Below are 18,225 nucleotides of genomic sequence, written 5' to 3' on the forward strand. Positions count from 1 at the left end.
GTCAAACTCATGTTCGTAGCTTCAAGAACACTGTCCAGCCATCTCGTCCTCTGTCGTCCCCTTCTCCTTGTGCCCTCCATCTTTCCCAACATCAGGGTCTTTTCCAGGGAGTCTTCTCTTCTCATGCGGTGGCCAAAGTATTGGAGTCTCAACTTCAGGATCTGTCCTTCCAGTGAGCACTCAGGGCTGATTTCCTTAAGAATGGATAGGTTTGATCTTCTTGCAGTCCAAGGGACTCTCAAGAGTCTCCTCCAGCACCATAACTCAAAAGCATCAATTCTTCGGCGATCAGCCTTCTTTATGGTCCAGCTCTCACTTCCATACATCACTACTGGGAAAACCATAGCTTTAACTATACGGACCTTTGTTGGCAAGGTAATGTCTCTGCTTTTGAAGATGCTGTCTAGGTTTGTCATTGCTTTTCTCCCAAGAAGCAAGCGTCTTTTAATTTCGTGGCTGCTGTCACCATCTGCAGTGATCATGGAGCCCAAGAAAGTAAAGTCTCTCACTGCCTCCATTTCTTCCCCTTCTATTTGCCAGGAAGTGATGGGACCAGTGGCCATTATCTTCGTTTTTTTGATGTTGAGCTTCAGACCATATTTTGCGCTCTCCTCTTTCACCCTCATTAAAAGGTTCTTTAATTCCTCCTCACTTTCTGCCATCAAGGTTGTGTCATCTGCATATCTGAGGTTGTTGATATTTCTTAATTCCGAATCTTAATTCCGGCTAGGGATTCATCCAGCCCCGCCTTTCGCATGATGAACAATACAGGACCATTAAGGGCCATTGGCAATGCAAGAGAGCTGTCCTTCCCCACTGTCCTGAGGTGTGAACAGTAACCAGGGATTTAGAAGGCTTCCCTGGGTGACTGTATTTGAGGTAACATGAAAAGAGTGCCTTTAGCAAGGTGTGCTGGGAAGAAGAAAGGGAGGCGGAGAGAGAAAGTTCCATCTTGAGCAGGCAGGCTGGGAGAACAGGGAACAAGCCCTTCTTGAGATGACCATACTGTAAGATCTGGACTCCCTTTATCTAAACTCAGGTGTAAATATGTGAATAAATCATATTTCTTAAAGCTACACAAGCCTCTGCCGCACCTTGATTCTCAAAGGAACACAGATCCTGGGTGAGCACCTGGAACACCGCCTAGAAGTTTGCTACTGCTTAGCAGAGTGGGGGGTGACACCCAATCTTTATAACAATATCCAGTGCCAGTCAGCTCCATTGATTTCAATGGGTCTACTAACATTACAACCCAGAGGTTCCTGTTATACCCCAATTACGAAACTGATTTAAAACTGCTGGGAATGACTTTTAAGAAGACTTTATAGCTGAAGTGATTTCAGTTATATTTTTTGTTTTGTGTGTGATGCTTTATTGTTTAATTATGCTTAGATAAAGCCAGAGTAAAAGCCAGAGTATATATTTGATAAAATAAACATCTTTGGCTGCAGACCAGGATAGGATGGGAGGGATAGGATGGTGTTACGGGATTTCATCCCTGCTCACAATCTGGGAAAGGTCTGTCCCAGATAGAACAGAGACTCGGGGCTATGAAGAACCAACTTTTGAACCCCACTGTTAAGCAGACTAATTAGGAGACAGCAAATGGTGTGAGGGAGGAACCCTTTACAAACTACTCACTCATTCTGCGATTGGCCTGGGCATCCAGACTGAATTTCTGTACGTCCTTGCTGATCAATTTTTCTTCCCCCAGCCTCACCAGGTTGATGTCACCACAGTTTCCTGGGTGTGAAACAGACACTTAGAGCCCTGCTGAAGTACAGCTAGCTTTTTTAAACTAGAAAGACATTTGGCAAAGAAATACTTTTGATCTGCTTAGCAAATCCTGAAATCTGCATCTTGCACATCCTCAATAAGAGTTAGAAAAAGTTCAAAAAATGGCAACCAAAATGACCAAGGGGATACAGCAACTCCCCTACAAGGAAAGGTTGTAACATTTGGGACTTTTTGGTTTAGAGAAAAGGCAAGAGGCAACAAGCCAGATGTTTATAGAATTATGCAAGGTATGGAGAGAGTGGCTACAGAAAAGTTTCTCCCTCTGTCTCATAACACTGGAACTCGTGGGTATCTTAAAATGCTAAATGCTGGAAGTCTTAGGACAGATTTTAAAAATTACTTATTCACACAGTGCGCAGTCAACTATGAAACTCGTTCCTCGTCAAGGTTCTTTTGCTGCAGACACCCTTAGGGCAGCTTACAGAAAACAAGACAAAACAACAAAATAAAAATACAACACTAAAACCAGTAAAAATAAGTGCAGCAAAGCTTTTAGTAGGTACGTGCAGCACTAAAAGGATCCCAAAGAACCTTTAAAAAGTGTAAGGATGTACAAGAAAGGCTTTGCTTGGAGTCTACAGGATAAACAGAGGGCATCAGGGAGATTAGATTGGGGGCCTTCAGCATTCCAAACACATGGTCCACCACCAAGATCCAACCCTGTTCCAAAGGATTTCAGATGGATTCTCTGCAAGGACAAATGCCTTAGGAAAAGCAAAGCACCCACTACCTATACTGGCAGGTGGGGGGGGGTCTAAGTGACTTAAACGCGGAATAATGTCTTATTCTTCAGTTATGACCAAGCCAATTGCTCCCTCCAGCTATGAATTCCACAGATGAGAACTGGCCAAGAACTCATCATACCCAAAGGCTTTTCCTTGTCCTGACATTTTTCCTTGAACTCAACAATCATTATTTTCATGAGGTGATCTAGAGCAGCGTTGGACGGAGCACAGACCAGCACACGGTTCCTCTTGATCTTGCTTTCTACAGGAGTCTCTTTCCCATATCTCTGGAGATTTAAAGGGGGAAAAAAGTCATAGGGTTGTAAAATATACCTAGAATATACCCATTGAAACAAATCAACCATATAGTCATGCCCAGACTAGGAGTGCATACGGTAATTGAAGTTGGGTCTTTCAGAGGTCATCTAGTCCAATCCCCTGCCGGACAAAGGGTCTAAAATGCAGGATGCAACCACAACATCCCTGAAAAAATAGCTGGGTAAAAGACCCACTGTAATGGAAAGCCTGCCCACCTCCAGAGGCAGTCCTGTGCACTTTTGAAAAGCTCCTGCCCCTGTGAAGTACCCTCTAATATTTAGCCATTAGTTCTAGTTCTGCACTCTGGGCATAAAGAAGACTGAGAAAAAGTTAAGTGCAATAATGCAGGGCAGTCGTCTTCCACCTTTTCAGATCAATGTCCCTTTTTAAAGCCCAAGGGTCATATCCAACTGAAATATACTCGGAGTCGAGTGTGGATTTCATGCTCTTTATTCAGCTCATAGTAGCGAGGAATGGAAGTTTCCCCAAACTGTCTGCTTTATATACATTATTTAAACAATGGGTCGCACATGATTGGCTAATTCCGGGATTCTCCTGTAGGCCAATCAGGTTGCGGATTCACTTCCACCTGGAGCTGGATTGGGTGGCTCCTGCGGACCAATCAGACTGCTGCATTTTGGATCCTATTCAACTCAGTACATAACACCAACTAAGTTTTATTCAAAGTGCACACATTAAAATTATGGGGCCTATGTTACTCATGCACAGTAATTTCAAAGGGTCTATTCCAAGTAGGACTAAAAAGAGCCTGCTGGACTACTCCAATGACCCATCTAGTCCAGCATCCTGTTCCCATGGGGGCCACCCAGATGCCTGTGGGAAACCAGAGAGCAAAACATGAGCATACGAGCACCTTCCCCTCCTGTGGTTTCAAGAAACTAGTATTCAGAAGGATTACTGCCTCTGACAATGGAAACAGAGCATAGCCTAGCCATGAATTTATCCAATCCTCTTTTAACATCACTGCCTCCTATAGATACACCCCAGATGTGCACTCTGAAATTTATTTTTAAAGGAAAATGACACGAAAAAAGGAGTCCTTAACCATTTAGAGTTGTCACTTTCCCCCCTCCTCTTGCATCTTTTGTGTCCTTGTGTGACCCAATACATAGCAATTTAGAAGGCTTAGTATTCTCCAGCATTTTACAGTGCTACCTCTGGTTACGTACTTAATTTGTTCCGGAGGTCCTTTCTTAACCTGAAACTGTTCTTAACCTCAGGTAACACTTTTGCTAATGGGGCCTCCTGCTGCCGTTGCGCTGCCGGAGCACAATTTCTGTTCTTATCCTGAAGCAAAGTTCTTAACCTGAAGCACTATTTCTGGGTTAGCGGAGTCTGTAACCTGAAGCGTATGTAATGCAAACCACTGCATTTCTGTCCAAAGAAAAACAGTGCCTGCATATTTTCTGTTTTTTTTTTTATTTAACATGTTTTATATACTGCTTAATTAAAAATATATACATAGAGTGAAATAAAACATTCATACAAAATAGCAAAAAAATCAGACTTTAAAAATAGTAAAATAATAAAGCAATAAAAGAAAGAGATAAAAATCAACATTTTTTTTAAAAGAACAAACGTACATAATAAAATTGTACAGCTGGGTAGGCTTGCCTAAATGGAAATGTTTTGAGTACGTCTAAAATGGTACAAGGAAGGGCGACAGATCTGCGAGACTGATGATGGAAAGAGTGCTTTTATTTATGAAAGTGATGATATATGGAAACCATCTCGACATGATGATTGGACGAACGGAAAATTCACACAGGATTATAACTGGTGTTTACCTGCTTAAGGAGATTATCAGAAGAGATCATAAAGAAAAAAAGAAAAATATACGAACAAGATGAGATGTGAGAACAGCAAGATAGGACTGGATAGAATTATGAACATTATTTGGACAGATTTGTGGATATGAACGCAGCAGCAAGAAGATGATTGGAATCCCATTCAGAACTAGAAATATGGGTCCCCCCAACAAAAAAATTAAAATTCGGCTTTGTAATTCGGAATTTATGTGATGAGATTTGATTTGATTTGATTTGATTGGTCGGTTAATAAAAATTATTTTTAAAAAAATAAAAATAAATAAAATGGTACAAGGAAGGCACCTGCTTAATTTCAGTGGGCAGGGGATTCCAGAGAGTAGGTGCCGCGTCCTGGAAGAATTGGTTCCTTGCAAGTACAAAATGGACAAGAACAGGCCCAATTAAAAGAGAAGAAAGTGTTGGGATGTGAATAGATGCTAGCAGAGGATATATTTATTAGATATTGTCCTTTCCTAGCATCTATTCACATCCCAACAAATGGGGTCCAAGGGATGTGGGTTGCGCTGTGGTCTAAACCACTGAGCCTCTGAGCTCCTATTGCTTTGTCCAAGCTCCTGCCAACCCAGCAGTTTGAAAGTGCACCAGCGTGAGTAGATAAGTAGATAACAATGCAGCAGGAAGGTAAATTGTGTTTCCGTGCGCTCTGGCACTTATCACGGTGTCCCGTTGCGCCAGAAGTGGTTAGTCATGCTGGCCGCATGACCCGGAAAGCTGTCTGTGAACAAACACCGGCTCCCTCAGCCTGCAGCGAGATGAGCGCCACACCCCATAGTCGCCTTTGACTGGACTTAACTGTCCAGAGGTCCTTTACCTTTTGACCTTTAATGGGGTCCAGATTAGATAATTTCAACCCTATCTAAAATAAAAAAACAGCACCAGTCTAAAACCAGTATATAATAGAGGAGCATTCATTCTTTAATTTATTGAACACTGTTTATATGGAAACATAGGAAGCGTCTTTATACTGGCCGAACTCCTTAAATATTGTGTACACTGACTGGCATCAGCAAGGATGCCTCCAGCAGGGCAACACCAAAGGGTGTGGGCCAATGAGGGTGTGGGCCAACCCCCTTTTGCAAAAATAATGGTGTTAATGGGGATGGGATTTTAACTTGGGTGGGTGTTGCTTATTTGAGGGGTAGGGTTGTTTTTAGTTGTTCTTAAATGTTATGTGTTACATGTTAATTTGTATTTTGTTTTTGTATTTTTTGGTTTTATAAGACTATTTTACAGCCTTTTAAATGTGTTTGTGGGAGGGGGCGTATTGTTTTGTTTTTATTTTAACTATTTACCTTGCATTTTCATCCTGTGAACAGCCCTGAGATATTGTGAGGAAGGACGGTATATAAATCTAATAAATAATAATAATAATAATCAGAAGGTCTCCAGGGTTTTAAGCGGGAAGCCTTTCCTAGCTCTATCTGAATATGCCAGGGATTGAACACGGGACCCTTTCTGCATGCAGATCAGATGCTCTACCACTTTAGCTATGTCCCTTCCCATTAATTAACAACAATAACCCAGCACCCCACATTTTACGTAACATAATATATGTGGTTCTTATTATTTGCCGTTGAAATAAGACAGCCTGGATCACTTCCTGGTGCAACTAGACTTCTCCATGACCCTTCCCCACTGCAGGAAGGTGGGACCTACTTGGATGGTCTGCCCCACCACGTAATGGATCCAAATGGTTTCCAAAGGGTGGCAGGGAATGTCTTATCCCATGTTGATGGCCTTTCAGCTGATTCCCTGGTGGCCCGCTGGAATGCGGAGTTAACCAGGGCTATCGACTGTCTGGCTCCAAAGCGCCCTCTCAGATTGCATGGAACCCAGACAGCCCCGTGGGTTTCCACGGATCTGAGGGCAATGAAACAATCGTTGAGACAGCTAGAGAGCCAGTGGCAGAAATCCCACTCCGAATCAGACAGAACATGGGTTACAGCTCAACGGCGAGCCTCTATTGCATCTGCAGAAAACAGCAGCAGAAGACTCAGGTGGTTTGCAATCTAAGGGAACAACCTTCGCCATTGGGGCCTGGTGAGGACCCCAAGATCTCCTGCAATGGTTTTTTGCAAAGTTTTTTTGCAGATAAAGTTGCTCAGGTTCGGAAAGAGGTAGACTCCACCGTGGGAACAGGGCTGGGGCGGGAGAGTGCTAGAGTCCTGTCTAGTCAAGTTGCATGGGATCAATTCCAATCTGTTACCTCCGAGGATGTGGACAGGCTGCTTGGACGAGTGAAACCGACCACCTGTCTCCTTGATCCTTGCCCATCCTGGCTAATAAAAGAGAGCTGGGAAGGGCTGGGCGATGTGCTCTGCGGTGTGGTGAATGCTTCCCTCTGTAAGGGAGTCATCCCAGACCCACTGAAAGAAGTGGTTATTAAACCGCTTCTTAAAAAAAAACATTTTTGGACTCAGCCCATATGGCCAACTATCGCCCAGTATCAAATCTTCCATTCTTGGGCAAGGAAACTGAGCGGGTGGTTGCTGAACAATGTATGGAGGATGTGGACCATTTGGATCCCTTCTAGTCAGGATTCAGGCCTCATCAGGGGACTGAAATTACATTGGTTGCGCTTGTCAATTACCTCCGCCAGGCTAGGGACTAAGGTGAAAGCTTTTTCCTAGTTCTGCTGGATCTTTCAGCAGCCTTTGAGATAATTGACCATGACATCCTTCTGGACAGTCTAGAGGGGTTGGGAGCTGAGGGCACTGTTATACAGTGGTTCCGCTCCTTCCTCCTGGGTCGTGTCCAGAAAGTGGTGTTGGGGGATGAGTGTTCAGACCCCTGGGTGCTCACTTGTGGGGTGCCTCAGGGTTCTGTCCCCCACAAGTTGCAGTATAAGTTACAATGTCAGCTGAATTTGGGAAAACCACTTGAAGAATCTGTAGTGTTGAGCTATTTCAATTGCTTTTGTTTTATTTGCTCATTGCAAACAGTTTAAAGTCTGTAAATTTTGATAATAAGCCTGATGAGCAATGGGGATTGAATAATTTCAATTGCAACTGTATATGAAGTCATTAGAAGAGATCATCAGGGCGTTTGGGCTGGGTGTTCACCAGTATGCAGACGATACCCAGCTCTACCTCTCATTTAAATCACAACCAGTGAAGGCAGTGAATGTTCTGTGTGAGTGTCTGGAGGTGGTTGGAGGATGAATGGTGGCTCATGGATTGAGGTTGATGGTAGCATTTCACTCCACCGTCGCTGCATTTGAGATTGTTGTAAATCACATGCCTGTCTGAGAAGACTATGGGAACGGAAGACAGCCTTATCTCTCTTTCATTGTATGTACTTTGGACTGTACTTTCACTTCTTCTGTTCTCTTGGAAGAGAACGGACACCATTATGCTGTAGTCTGTATATAGAGTGTAAATAAATAGTAGCTTAGATCTACAGTGTCCCACGCTTGTTGCTGTGTAACGCTAGAAGTATAGCGTGCATAAATCAAGCTGATTTATGTCGCTGGAGCACCCTGGAGAAGAAGGGAGATGCCTTTTCCAGTGCTGCGCACATCGGAGGACGTTTGGAGTTTCGGGGGCTTGCAGGCAGCCCCAGGGCAAATTCCAACATTGGTAGCAGAGGATGGTTCCGGGCCATCGCACTCTGGAGCAGCGACGCCGGTTTTGCGTCCGGGGGGAGCCTGCCGATCGGCACAGAAGCACGGTGTGAAGCTGCAATGAGCCATGAGAAAGAGACCTGCATTCCAGCCAGGAGTGGGGAGCTGCGAGTACTGTGATTTACGAGGCAATTAAAACCTCGGAAAGTGAGCGCTGCCACTGGAATTAGCGAGCTGCTTGTTGAAATTTATGACTGCTGACTGCTAGCTGCTGTTTGATGCTGCAAAGGCTTTTGGCTATAAAGTAAAAGCCGAGATGGATTCCAAGCACGGAATCGGAACGATGTCCTGTCTGCTTCTGATGGGCAATAATTATTCAGGATGGTGTGTAAAAATGGAAGCGCTTTTGCTTCGACAAAGACTGTGGTTTGTTACAGATGACCCAATGCCACAGGTACCAACCAGACGGTGGTGTGATGCCAATAAACAGGTGAGGGCTGTGATCATGTTGCATGTATCAGATAACAAACTGATCCATATCCAGGGTTTGGTGACAGCACAGGCAGTCTGGCTTGCTCTAAGAGAAGCGCATCTTCGCATCGCCGCAGGATCCGCCCTATTATATTTCCAGAAGCTTTCCAGTATGAAGCTGAGAACTGGGGGAGATTTGCAAAAACATCTTACACAGATGAAGTTTCGGTGTGACCAGTTGGAGCAGAGGGAGGTCCTGCTTCCGGAGTCCCTTTTCTGTTTTATGATAATCAACAGCATGGATACGTCATATGTGGTTGTTGCATCGCAGCTTGGAGCTCTGCCAGCTGCTGATTTAACAGTCCAGAGAGTCTGTTCAATGCTTCTGAATGAGTCTGACCGCCAAATGGCACTTGTAGCTGATGAGGGGGAGGCCGAAGCCTCAAAAGCACCCCTGTCGGCGGTGCAAGGTGCAGAGGGGGCCGTTGCTTTGAAAGCCCTGTCGTGTTTCAAGTGTAGGGAGAAAGGCCACCTGCAACGTGACTGCAGGAAGCACCAGAAGCCCAAGGAAGCTACAAGGAGCGGAGGGGTGGGAGGCAAGAATTGTGCCAAGCCCAGCTCTACCCAGGCACTTGCTTTGATCATGCAATGCACCACCTCACCTACCCATAATGCTTTTGTGGTAGATACGGGGGCGACATTTCATCTCTGTAGTCAGAAAGGTTTGTTTGTTACCTTTAAGGAGCAGAATGACACCATCAAACAGGCAGATGGACGTTGTCTGCGAAGTGAAGGTATTAGGAAAACATACCTTGAAAGCATCCAGACCTCAGTACAAAATGTACTATATGTTCCGGGACTGACTTATAATTTGCTCAGTGTTTCTCAGCTAACTGCACAAGATTTCTGTGTTTCTTTTGACAGGGAGAAGTGCATCATCGCAAAGGATGGAGATGATCTTCTGTTTGCCTACAATGAGGACGGGCTGTATTTACTTTCATTTGACAGTAATGAATGTAATGATGATGTTGATAATGATGTGACACATGTGATGTGTAGAAACAAAGGTCACTGTGGCTCAAAAGGGCAGAAAGCCTAGTAAAATAGTCAAAAGAGCTTTTCACCAGGTGCATGCTGATGTAATTGGTCCTCTATCACCCTCTAGAGGCAATGCCAAGTACTACCTGATTGTGGTTGATTCCTATTCTGAATAAAATAATAATAATATCTTTATTGTCATTGCCCCCTTCGGGGACAACAAAATTACTTGACTGCTCCATAAAAACACTAATTAAACAATACAGTATAATACAGCAAGGGAGATTAGATGACTTTCAAAGTCCGGGCTTCCCATTCAGGGCCGAGATCGCTCTGGAGAAGAAGCTGTTCTTAAGACGGCTCGTTCTTGTCTTCATCGTCCTGCATCTCCGTCCCGACGGCAAGAGCTCGAAGAGACAGTGACCAGGATGCGATGGATCTTTTACTATGTCCAGTGCCTTCCTATGGCACCTTGTGGCATAAATCTGCTCTAAGGTGGAGAGTGGGCAGCCAACAATGCTCTCTGCTGCCTTAACAACCCTGCACAACCCCATCCTGTCCTGGGTAGTACAGCTTCCGTACCATACACATAAGCCATAAGTGAGCACGCTCTCAATGGCACAGTGATAGAAGGCAAGCAGCAGTTTCTGCGGAAGATGGTTTTTCCTTAGTATTCTCAAAAAGTACAGTCTCTGCTGCGCCTTCTTCACAAGCCCCCTTGTGTTGACACTCCAGGACAGATCCTCTTGTAATTCAATGCCCCAAAATCTGAACGTTGTTACCCTCTCCACACAGACACCATCAATCAAAAGTGGCTGGACGTTGCTCTTCTGTCTCCTGAAGTCCACCACAAGCTCCTTTGTCTTCCTTGTATTTATGAGCAAGTTGTTAGCTCTACACCACTCTGTCAGCCGCTCCACCTCATCTCTATAATCCGTTTCACCCTCCCTTTCAGGGATGAGCCCAATCACGGTTGTGTCATCTGCAAATTTAACAACCCTGTTATTAGGGTGAGTAGCGACACAATCGTACGTATAGAGGACATAAAGGAGCGGACTGAGTACGCATCCCTGTGGTGTTCCTGTGTTAGTCTTAAGCATATTAGAGGTATAAGGGCCCAACCGAACCCTCTGGGGGCGGTCTGACAAAAAGTCCAATATCCACCCACAAAGTGATAACGGAAGCCCCAGATCTTCCAGTTTAGACATCAGACGTTGTGGTAGAATGGTATTAAATGCCGAGCTGAAATCTAAAAAAAAGCAGTCTGGCATAACCCCCCCGCTGCTCCAAATGTGCAAGGACGGCATGGAGGGCAATCGCAACAGCGTCCTCTGTCGATCTTTTCGTTTTATAAGCAAATTGGAATGTGTCCAGTCCCTCTGGTAGGCAGGCAATGACATAATTTCGTACCAGCTTTTCAAAGCACTTCATGATTATAGGTGTGAGTGCTACTGGACGAAAATCATTCAGATCTTCCGGGTTAGATTTTTTTGCTATTGGAACGATAATAGAGGACTTCAGGCAGGATGGAACAATAGCCTGGGCTAGGGATCGATTTAAAATCCCAGTGAAAACTCCTGCTAGTTGATCTGCACAGTCCCTCAATACCCTTCCAGCTACCCCATCTGGCCCTGTGGCCTTCCTTGGGTTGATTCCCTTCAACACCTTCCTCATCTCTTCTTTTTCCACAGAGACTACTACATTCCTTTGTACTGATGATGGTAATGGTGGTGATGATGGCAAAGCCTTCACAGGGAGTGGTGGTGGTGTTGGTAACGCCTCAGCAGGTGTTGCTGCAGATGTTACTTCAAAACGGGCAAAAAAGGCATTCAAATCCTCTGCGAGGGATGCCCCTCCCTCGTCTGCCAGGGAGTCCTTGGATTTATACCCTGTTAATTCTTGTACACCTTGCCACACCTGCCTGGTGTCGTTACTTTGTAGATGATTCTCCAGCCGCTGTCTATACACCTCCTTTGCTACACGGTTACCTCTCTTTAGATCGGCTCTAGCTAAGCTGTACAGCGACTTATTTCCACTTCTGAAAGCAGTATTTCTTGCCTTTAGCAACCCCTGGACCTCCCTTGTCATCCATGGTTTCCTGTTTGGGTAGATCTTTATCTGGCGCCTCCGTGTTACATTGTCAGTGCAGAACCTAATATAGTCCAACACTTGCTCAATATGAGTCTCTACATCCTGTTGGGCGAATACCTCCCAATCGGTGTCATGAAAACAGTCTTGTAGTTGTTGGGATGCTTCAGCTGGCCATATTGTAATATCCCTCTTTATAGCTGGAGTCCGTTTCCTCAATGGAATATATTCAGGAGTCAGGAGCAGGGACACATGATCAGATTGGCCTAGATGTGCCAATGGTTCGGCCTTATAGGCCTGTTTGACATTTGTATACAGCCTGTCCAGAGTCTTTTCTCCCCTGGTTGCACACTTTATGTGTTGATAGAATTTAGGTAGGACCACTTTCAACTCTGCCTGGTTGAAATCCCCGCATACAAGAAATGCAGCCTCGGGGTACTTGCCTTGTTGCCTGCTAATGGCATCATGCAGAAGACCCATTGCCTCATGGATTTATATGTTAAAAAGGAAGAATCAGATTCTAACAAAGTTCAAAGAATTTTGTGCATGGGTAAAAGCTGTTCAGGATGTGAAAATTTATTGTCTTTTCACAGATCAGAGACAGGATTTTGTTTCACAGGAATTTGGGAGTTTCCTGACTGAACAAGGGGTGAAGCACAAAGTTGCTACCCAGAAGTCTTCATGGAACGACGGTTTGTGTGTAAGGATAAACCAGGTGTTGCAACAGGACATGAAAGCGTTACTGCTTAGTGCAGGCTTGCCAAATGAGTTTTGGACTGAATTGCTGAATTGTTATATTTAAATTCATAACAGGAGATACTCCAAAGTTATGAAATGCACACCCTATGAGAAACTGTTCCAGAAGGTACCTTATGTCAAACACCTTTGGATTTTCGGGTCTCACGTGTGGGTGGAGACACCACAGAGCAAGAAGCTCGGCAAATGTGGTGCACACGGTATATTTCTGGGTTACAAAAAAGGCCAGTACAGAGTATTGATGTCTGACACCAACATAGTTCTTCTCACTAGGGATGTTGAGTACACTGCAAAATGGAAGGAATCGGCAGACCACGATTTGTAATGTTCTTTTTGTTCCAGGTTTGGTGGACAACTTGCTGAGCATTTCTCAGCTCACAGTGCAAGAGTTGAACATTTCCTTCAGCAGGAAGAAATGTATCATCAGGAAGAACAGAAGAGATCTTCTATATGCTGACTGTGTGAATGGCTGATTCTTATTATCCAATGATGATGTTGATACTGATGTTGATATGCAAAGTAATGAGATGTGTTGTGCAATGTCTACTAACAAAATTTCGCATGCAAATTGTTTCCATGACCATCACAGGAGGCTCGGCCATCTAAATTTTCAGGCCATTGCCAAGATGCCTGATCTGGTAAAGGGGATGACCATTAAACTCTGCAGATTTCACATGAAATGTACCGTATTTTTCGCTCTATAGGACACACTTTTCCCCCTTCAAAAATGAAGGGGAAATGTGTGTGCGTCCTATGGAGCGAAGACACCATAGCCCCGCGACCCTCTCCCGGCTGGAGAGGTGACGCGTGGCTATGGCAGGAGCCTCCATAGCCGCGCGTCACCTCTCCAGCCGGGAGAGCGCGCGCGGGGCTAAAGAAGCCATAGCCCCGCGACCCTCTCCCAGCTGGAGAGGTGACATGTGGCTATGGCAGGAGCCTCTATAGCCGCGCGTCACCTCTCCAGCTGGGAGAGCGCGTGCGGGGCTAAAGAAGCCATAGCCCCGCGACCCTCTCCCAGCTGGAGAGGTGACGCGCGACTATGGCAGCAGCCTCTCCGCTGCGCCTTTCCGCTGCTCCCTGACCTGCTCTTTGGGGCTGGTGGTGGGCTTCCCCCCGCCAGCCCCAAAGAGCAGGTCGAAAGGAACCTGAAGCCTAGAGAGCGAGAGGGGTCGGTGCACACCGACCCCTCTCGCTCTCCAGGCTTCCAAGGTAGCCGCCTGAACGCACCTTAAAAGGCACCTTGTTTTAGAGTAGGAAAACAAGAGGGGGAAAATTCTCCCCCTCTCTGCGCAGCGCCTCCTGCCGCTTCGCTGAAGGGGCGCTGGGCAGAGAGGGGGAGATTTTTTTTTCTTGTTCTCCCCCCTCTAAAACAAGGTGCGTCCTATTGTCCGGTGCGTCCTATGGTGCGAAAAATACGGTAAATCATGTGCAGAACACAAGGTCTAGGTTGCTCCAAAGGGTAAAATATCTGGCAAGGAAGCCAAAGAGCCCTACCAAATTGTGCACGCAGACCTTGTTGGTCCATTCAAGCCATCTTTAGGTAAAGCACAATATTTCATGGTATGGATAGATCAGTTTTCAAGATATATTTATGTTTTCTTGCTCAAGTAGAAGTCAGAAGCGTTTCCTAAGTTCAAGGAATTCTGCGCTTGGCTGCAGAATGCCCACAAGAGACAAGTGGGTTGTCTTTTCACTGACGGCAGAATTCTCTTCTCAGCAGTTTGAAGCTTTTCTAGCTGAGAAAGGAATCCAACAGAGCTCCATGGCAAAATGGTCTCTGTGAAAGGGCAAATCAAACGCTCCAGCAGGGCATGAAATCTCTTGAGTGATGCTAATTTGCCTGATTCATATTGGGCCGAAGTTTTCAATTGTTTTACTTATGTGCATAACAGAAACATTTCTTCACCAATAGGTTGCATACCTTATGAAAAGTTGTTTGGCAGGAAACCAGTTGTTAAACAGTTGAGAATTTTTGGTTCTGACATGTGGGTTCACACACCTCAGAGCACCAAGCTGAGCAAACGTGGTATGCATGGAATATTCGTGGGATACGAAAAAGGTGCTTACAGAGTATTAATGTCTGACACGAAGACAGTGAGATTCACTAGGAGTGTTGAATATAATGCAAAGTGGGGAGAAAATGTAGGAATTTTCCAATGTTATCCTGATACTAATAATGATGAGAAATCTGATGATGACACCGGTTCAGACACCAGTTCAGTGAGAGGTGGTAGTGCTGCTGATGACAGTGATGACACGGCAGACTACAAGAGTGCAAAGGCCTCACTCACTGATTGGGGTCTGGAGCCACAGTTTACTATTGGCCGCGATTCTCCTAAGAAAGAGGAGATTAGTCCTGAAGACTTGTGCATAATTTGCAGATCTGAAAGAGCCACAAAGGGCAGACCACCTAAAAGATTTGTTGATGAGTTTGAAAAGACAGCTACAACTGTTATAAATAACTCAGGGAAGATTCAAGAGCCTTCAAGCTTCCAAGAGGTCAAAGAGTTAACCCCGAAGGATGCTGAACCATGGTTAAATGCCATGCAGGCTGAGCTAAATTCCTTAGAGAGAAACAAAACATGGGAACTAGTTCCAATGGTACCAGGAATGAAGCTAATTGATAGCAAATGGGTCTTTAAGGCCAAGACAGACCAGAGTGGCAAGGTAGTGAGACATAAGGCCAGGTTGGTCGCAAGAGGATTTTCGCAGGTACTAGGTCAAGATTATCACGAGACCTACTCTCCCACCATGAAGTATGAGAGCATTAGGCTTATGCTCAAAATTGCTGCAAAGGAGAAACTAAACGTTTCTCATCATGATGTCAACACTGCATTTCTGTACGGGGACCTGGGTGAACAGATTTATATACATTCACCTGACGGAATATAGGTAAAGAAAGGATTGATTTGTGTTCAAAAAAATCCTTGTATGGTCTCAAACAAAGTGCCCGATGTTGGAATACTTAATTAACAGAGACGTTGTTTTCTCTAGACTTTCATCAAGGCAAAGCAGATCCATGTTTGTTTATCAAAACAAACTGTATTGTGTATGCTTTGTTGATGATCTTTTCTTTTGGAAAGATCAAGGCTTTGTACAAAATAACCCTAGCTCAACTGAAGGAGCATTTTGATATGAAAGATCTTGGCAATGTAACAAACTATCTTTCTCTGGAGGTAGAAAGAAACCAGGGAGGTGATATCTTGGTACACCAATCACAGAAAATTGCTAATGTATTGACCAAACTGAATTTGGTTGACGCAAACCCTGTAGATACACCAATGGTGACAGGCTGTTAGATGACACTGACAAAGCATTTTCTGATGTTGCTCTGTACAGATGTATTCTAGGCAAGCTAAATTTTATTGCCCGGTGTTCGAGGCCTGATATAGCTGTCAGCACTAATTTGCTGAGCAGACACACTAACAATCCTACGATTAAAGACTGGAAGGCACTGAAACGCATAGCACGCTATCTAAAGAGGTCTATGCACTACAGACTAAAATTTACCAACCAAAAATCTGGAGGTCTTGAGATTTTTGCAGATGCAAGTTTCAGAGGTGACATCACAGACAGCAAGAGCACTTCTGGAGTGTGCTACATGTATAACCAATGTATTTTCGAATGGTCATGTAAAAAGCAGACAACAGTAAGCCTAAATTCTTACAAGGTTGAATTGAATGCACTGCCATATGCACTTCTAGATTGTGAATGGTTATTACAGCTGTTTAAAGACCTAAGAGTGAATGTGAAATGTCCTATTTAAATGTATCAGGACAATAGAGCATGTTTGTCTTTACTCGCTACAGAGGGATGTAAGCAAAGAACACTTACAATTAAGATTACAACGTGCAAGGGAGTGTATTCAGAAAGGACTTATTCAAGTGTCCTACATGCTGGGAAATGAAATTCCAGCCAATCTGTTATCAAAAGTTGTTAACAGGGAACAACTTCAGATTTATATACAGCGGTTGCAGTTAGGCTGAAACACTGCAGCTACGGGTTACTTGAAATGGGGGAGGATGTTAGGATTTCACCCCTCCCTATGCTGCAGTTATAGGATTGTTGGATCACGTGTCTGTATGTAATGCATTTCAGCTGCTGATTGTTACAGCTATATAAGCAGAAAGGGAGATACACTGTTTGCTCCCTTCCTCCCACTGTTCTCTCACAGTGATGTTTTGTTTCAGCATTCTCTCCGAGGAAGAGAAAGAGGAACCATGTTTATTTTGTAGTGTTTGTACTCTTATGTTTGATTTCGTTACAATAAATAAGGATTAGATGTTACACCTCAAGGCTAACGTGTCTATTTTGGACTCTGCTGGTCGTGTGCTCATGTCCCAGGAGGGTATGGGTCGCATTAGCGTGACGGGAGACTGGAGTGATAAATCCTGGGCGACGCTGCATTGGGGGAAGGCACAAGGCCTTGGCGTTATCTCCCAACAAATGTAACTATTTTCCAAACTTATCCCATTGATGATGGCTCAGATGGGGAATCTGATAATGACAGTGACAGTGGGAGCACAGGTAGAAGTTCCACTGATGCAGCAGATTACCAGAGTGCAATTACATCGCTCAGACCATCAGAACAGTCTGATCGAGAATTGAAGGAACCACTGTTCACTATGAGTCACTATTCTCTCAAAGAAGAGAAGCCCTATAAAGAAGACCTGTGCCTGATGCGCAGATCTGGAAGAGCTATGGGGGGAAAGCCCACTAGGTATGCTCGTGAGTTTGCTAACACAGCTGTTGCAAATATAGCTGTGGCTAGTAGCTCAGGACAGGTTTCAGAGCCTGAGGTCTTGCAAGGGGTACAGGGTTTGTCCTCAAAGGATGCGAAACCACACTCAAAGGCTGCAAGGGTCAACACTGTTTCTTCAGACAGGAACAGAGCTAAGGCTCTAGTCCCATGGAAGGAAGGTAACCAGAAGTGCAAAATGGTCAGGCACAAGGCCAGTCCAGCTGCAGGGAGTTCCAAACGTGGAACGGGTACTACAGGGGTATATTATGTGTATGACAACAGTATGTTCACTTCACTTACTGCTGTGTTAGCCTATGCAGCATTGGTTACCTGAAATGGGGGAGAGTGTTAACATTTCACTCCACCGACGCTGCATTTGAGTTTGTTGTAAATCACATGCCTGTCTGAGAAGACTGTGGGAACGGAAGACAGCCTTATCTCTCTTTCATTGTATGTACTTTGGACTGTACTTTCACTTCTTCTGTTCTCGCGGCGCTGGAGAGAACGGACGCCATTATGCTGTAGTCTGTGTTAGGATTCTTACTCCATGTTTGAAGTCTTGGGATTGTTGTCTATCACATGACAGTGTGTTTTCATCCCACAGTGTGGGAAGTGACGGAGACAGGATGTTTATGTTACTGTGTTCCGTGAAGTGGGACTATTGTCTTTTGTTCTTTTTTTCTTTGCCGTCTGATGAGAAAGAGGAAGCAGCTAAGTCAGAATGCTCCAAGTGTATTATATGTAAATAAAAGTAGATTAGCCAAAATGCTGTGCTGCTGAGTTCTGTTACGCAAACTGCAAATACTCTGCAGGATCCCTAAGTGTGCTGATGCTTCTTGGTATCAGTCGCTGTGATGTTCCGTCTGAAGAAAGTTTTTG

At 44.6% G+C, this 18,225-nt stretch overlaps 1 protein-coding gene across 2 annotated transcripts in view; it reads right to left on the bottom strand.

The window, feature by feature from the left end:
• The window catches only part of LOC308467711 (putative helicase senataxin), a 228,626-nt gene that overhangs the window by 41,349 nt on the left and 169,052 nt on the right, over positions 1 to 18,225 (bottom strand). For both annotated transcript variants that reach the window (XM_080989412.1, XM_080989411.1), the window contains exons 14-15: positions 2,662 to 2,809; positions 1,642 to 1,743 (exon numbers count right to left, since the gene is read on the bottom strand). In XM_080989412.1, coding sequence (XP_080845538.1) covers positions 1,642 to 1,743; positions 2,662 to 2,809 — 250 coding nt within the window. The remainder of the gene's footprint in view (positions 1 to 1,641; positions 1,744 to 2,661; positions 2,810 to 18,225) is intronic.

Source organism: Podarcis pityusensis (genome assembly GCF_964106645.2).
Source record: "Podarcis pityusensis genome assembly, chromosome: W".
Taxonomy (NCBI): Eukaryota; Metazoa; Chordata; class Lepidosauria; order Squamata; family Lacertidae; genus Podarcis; species Podarcis pityusensis.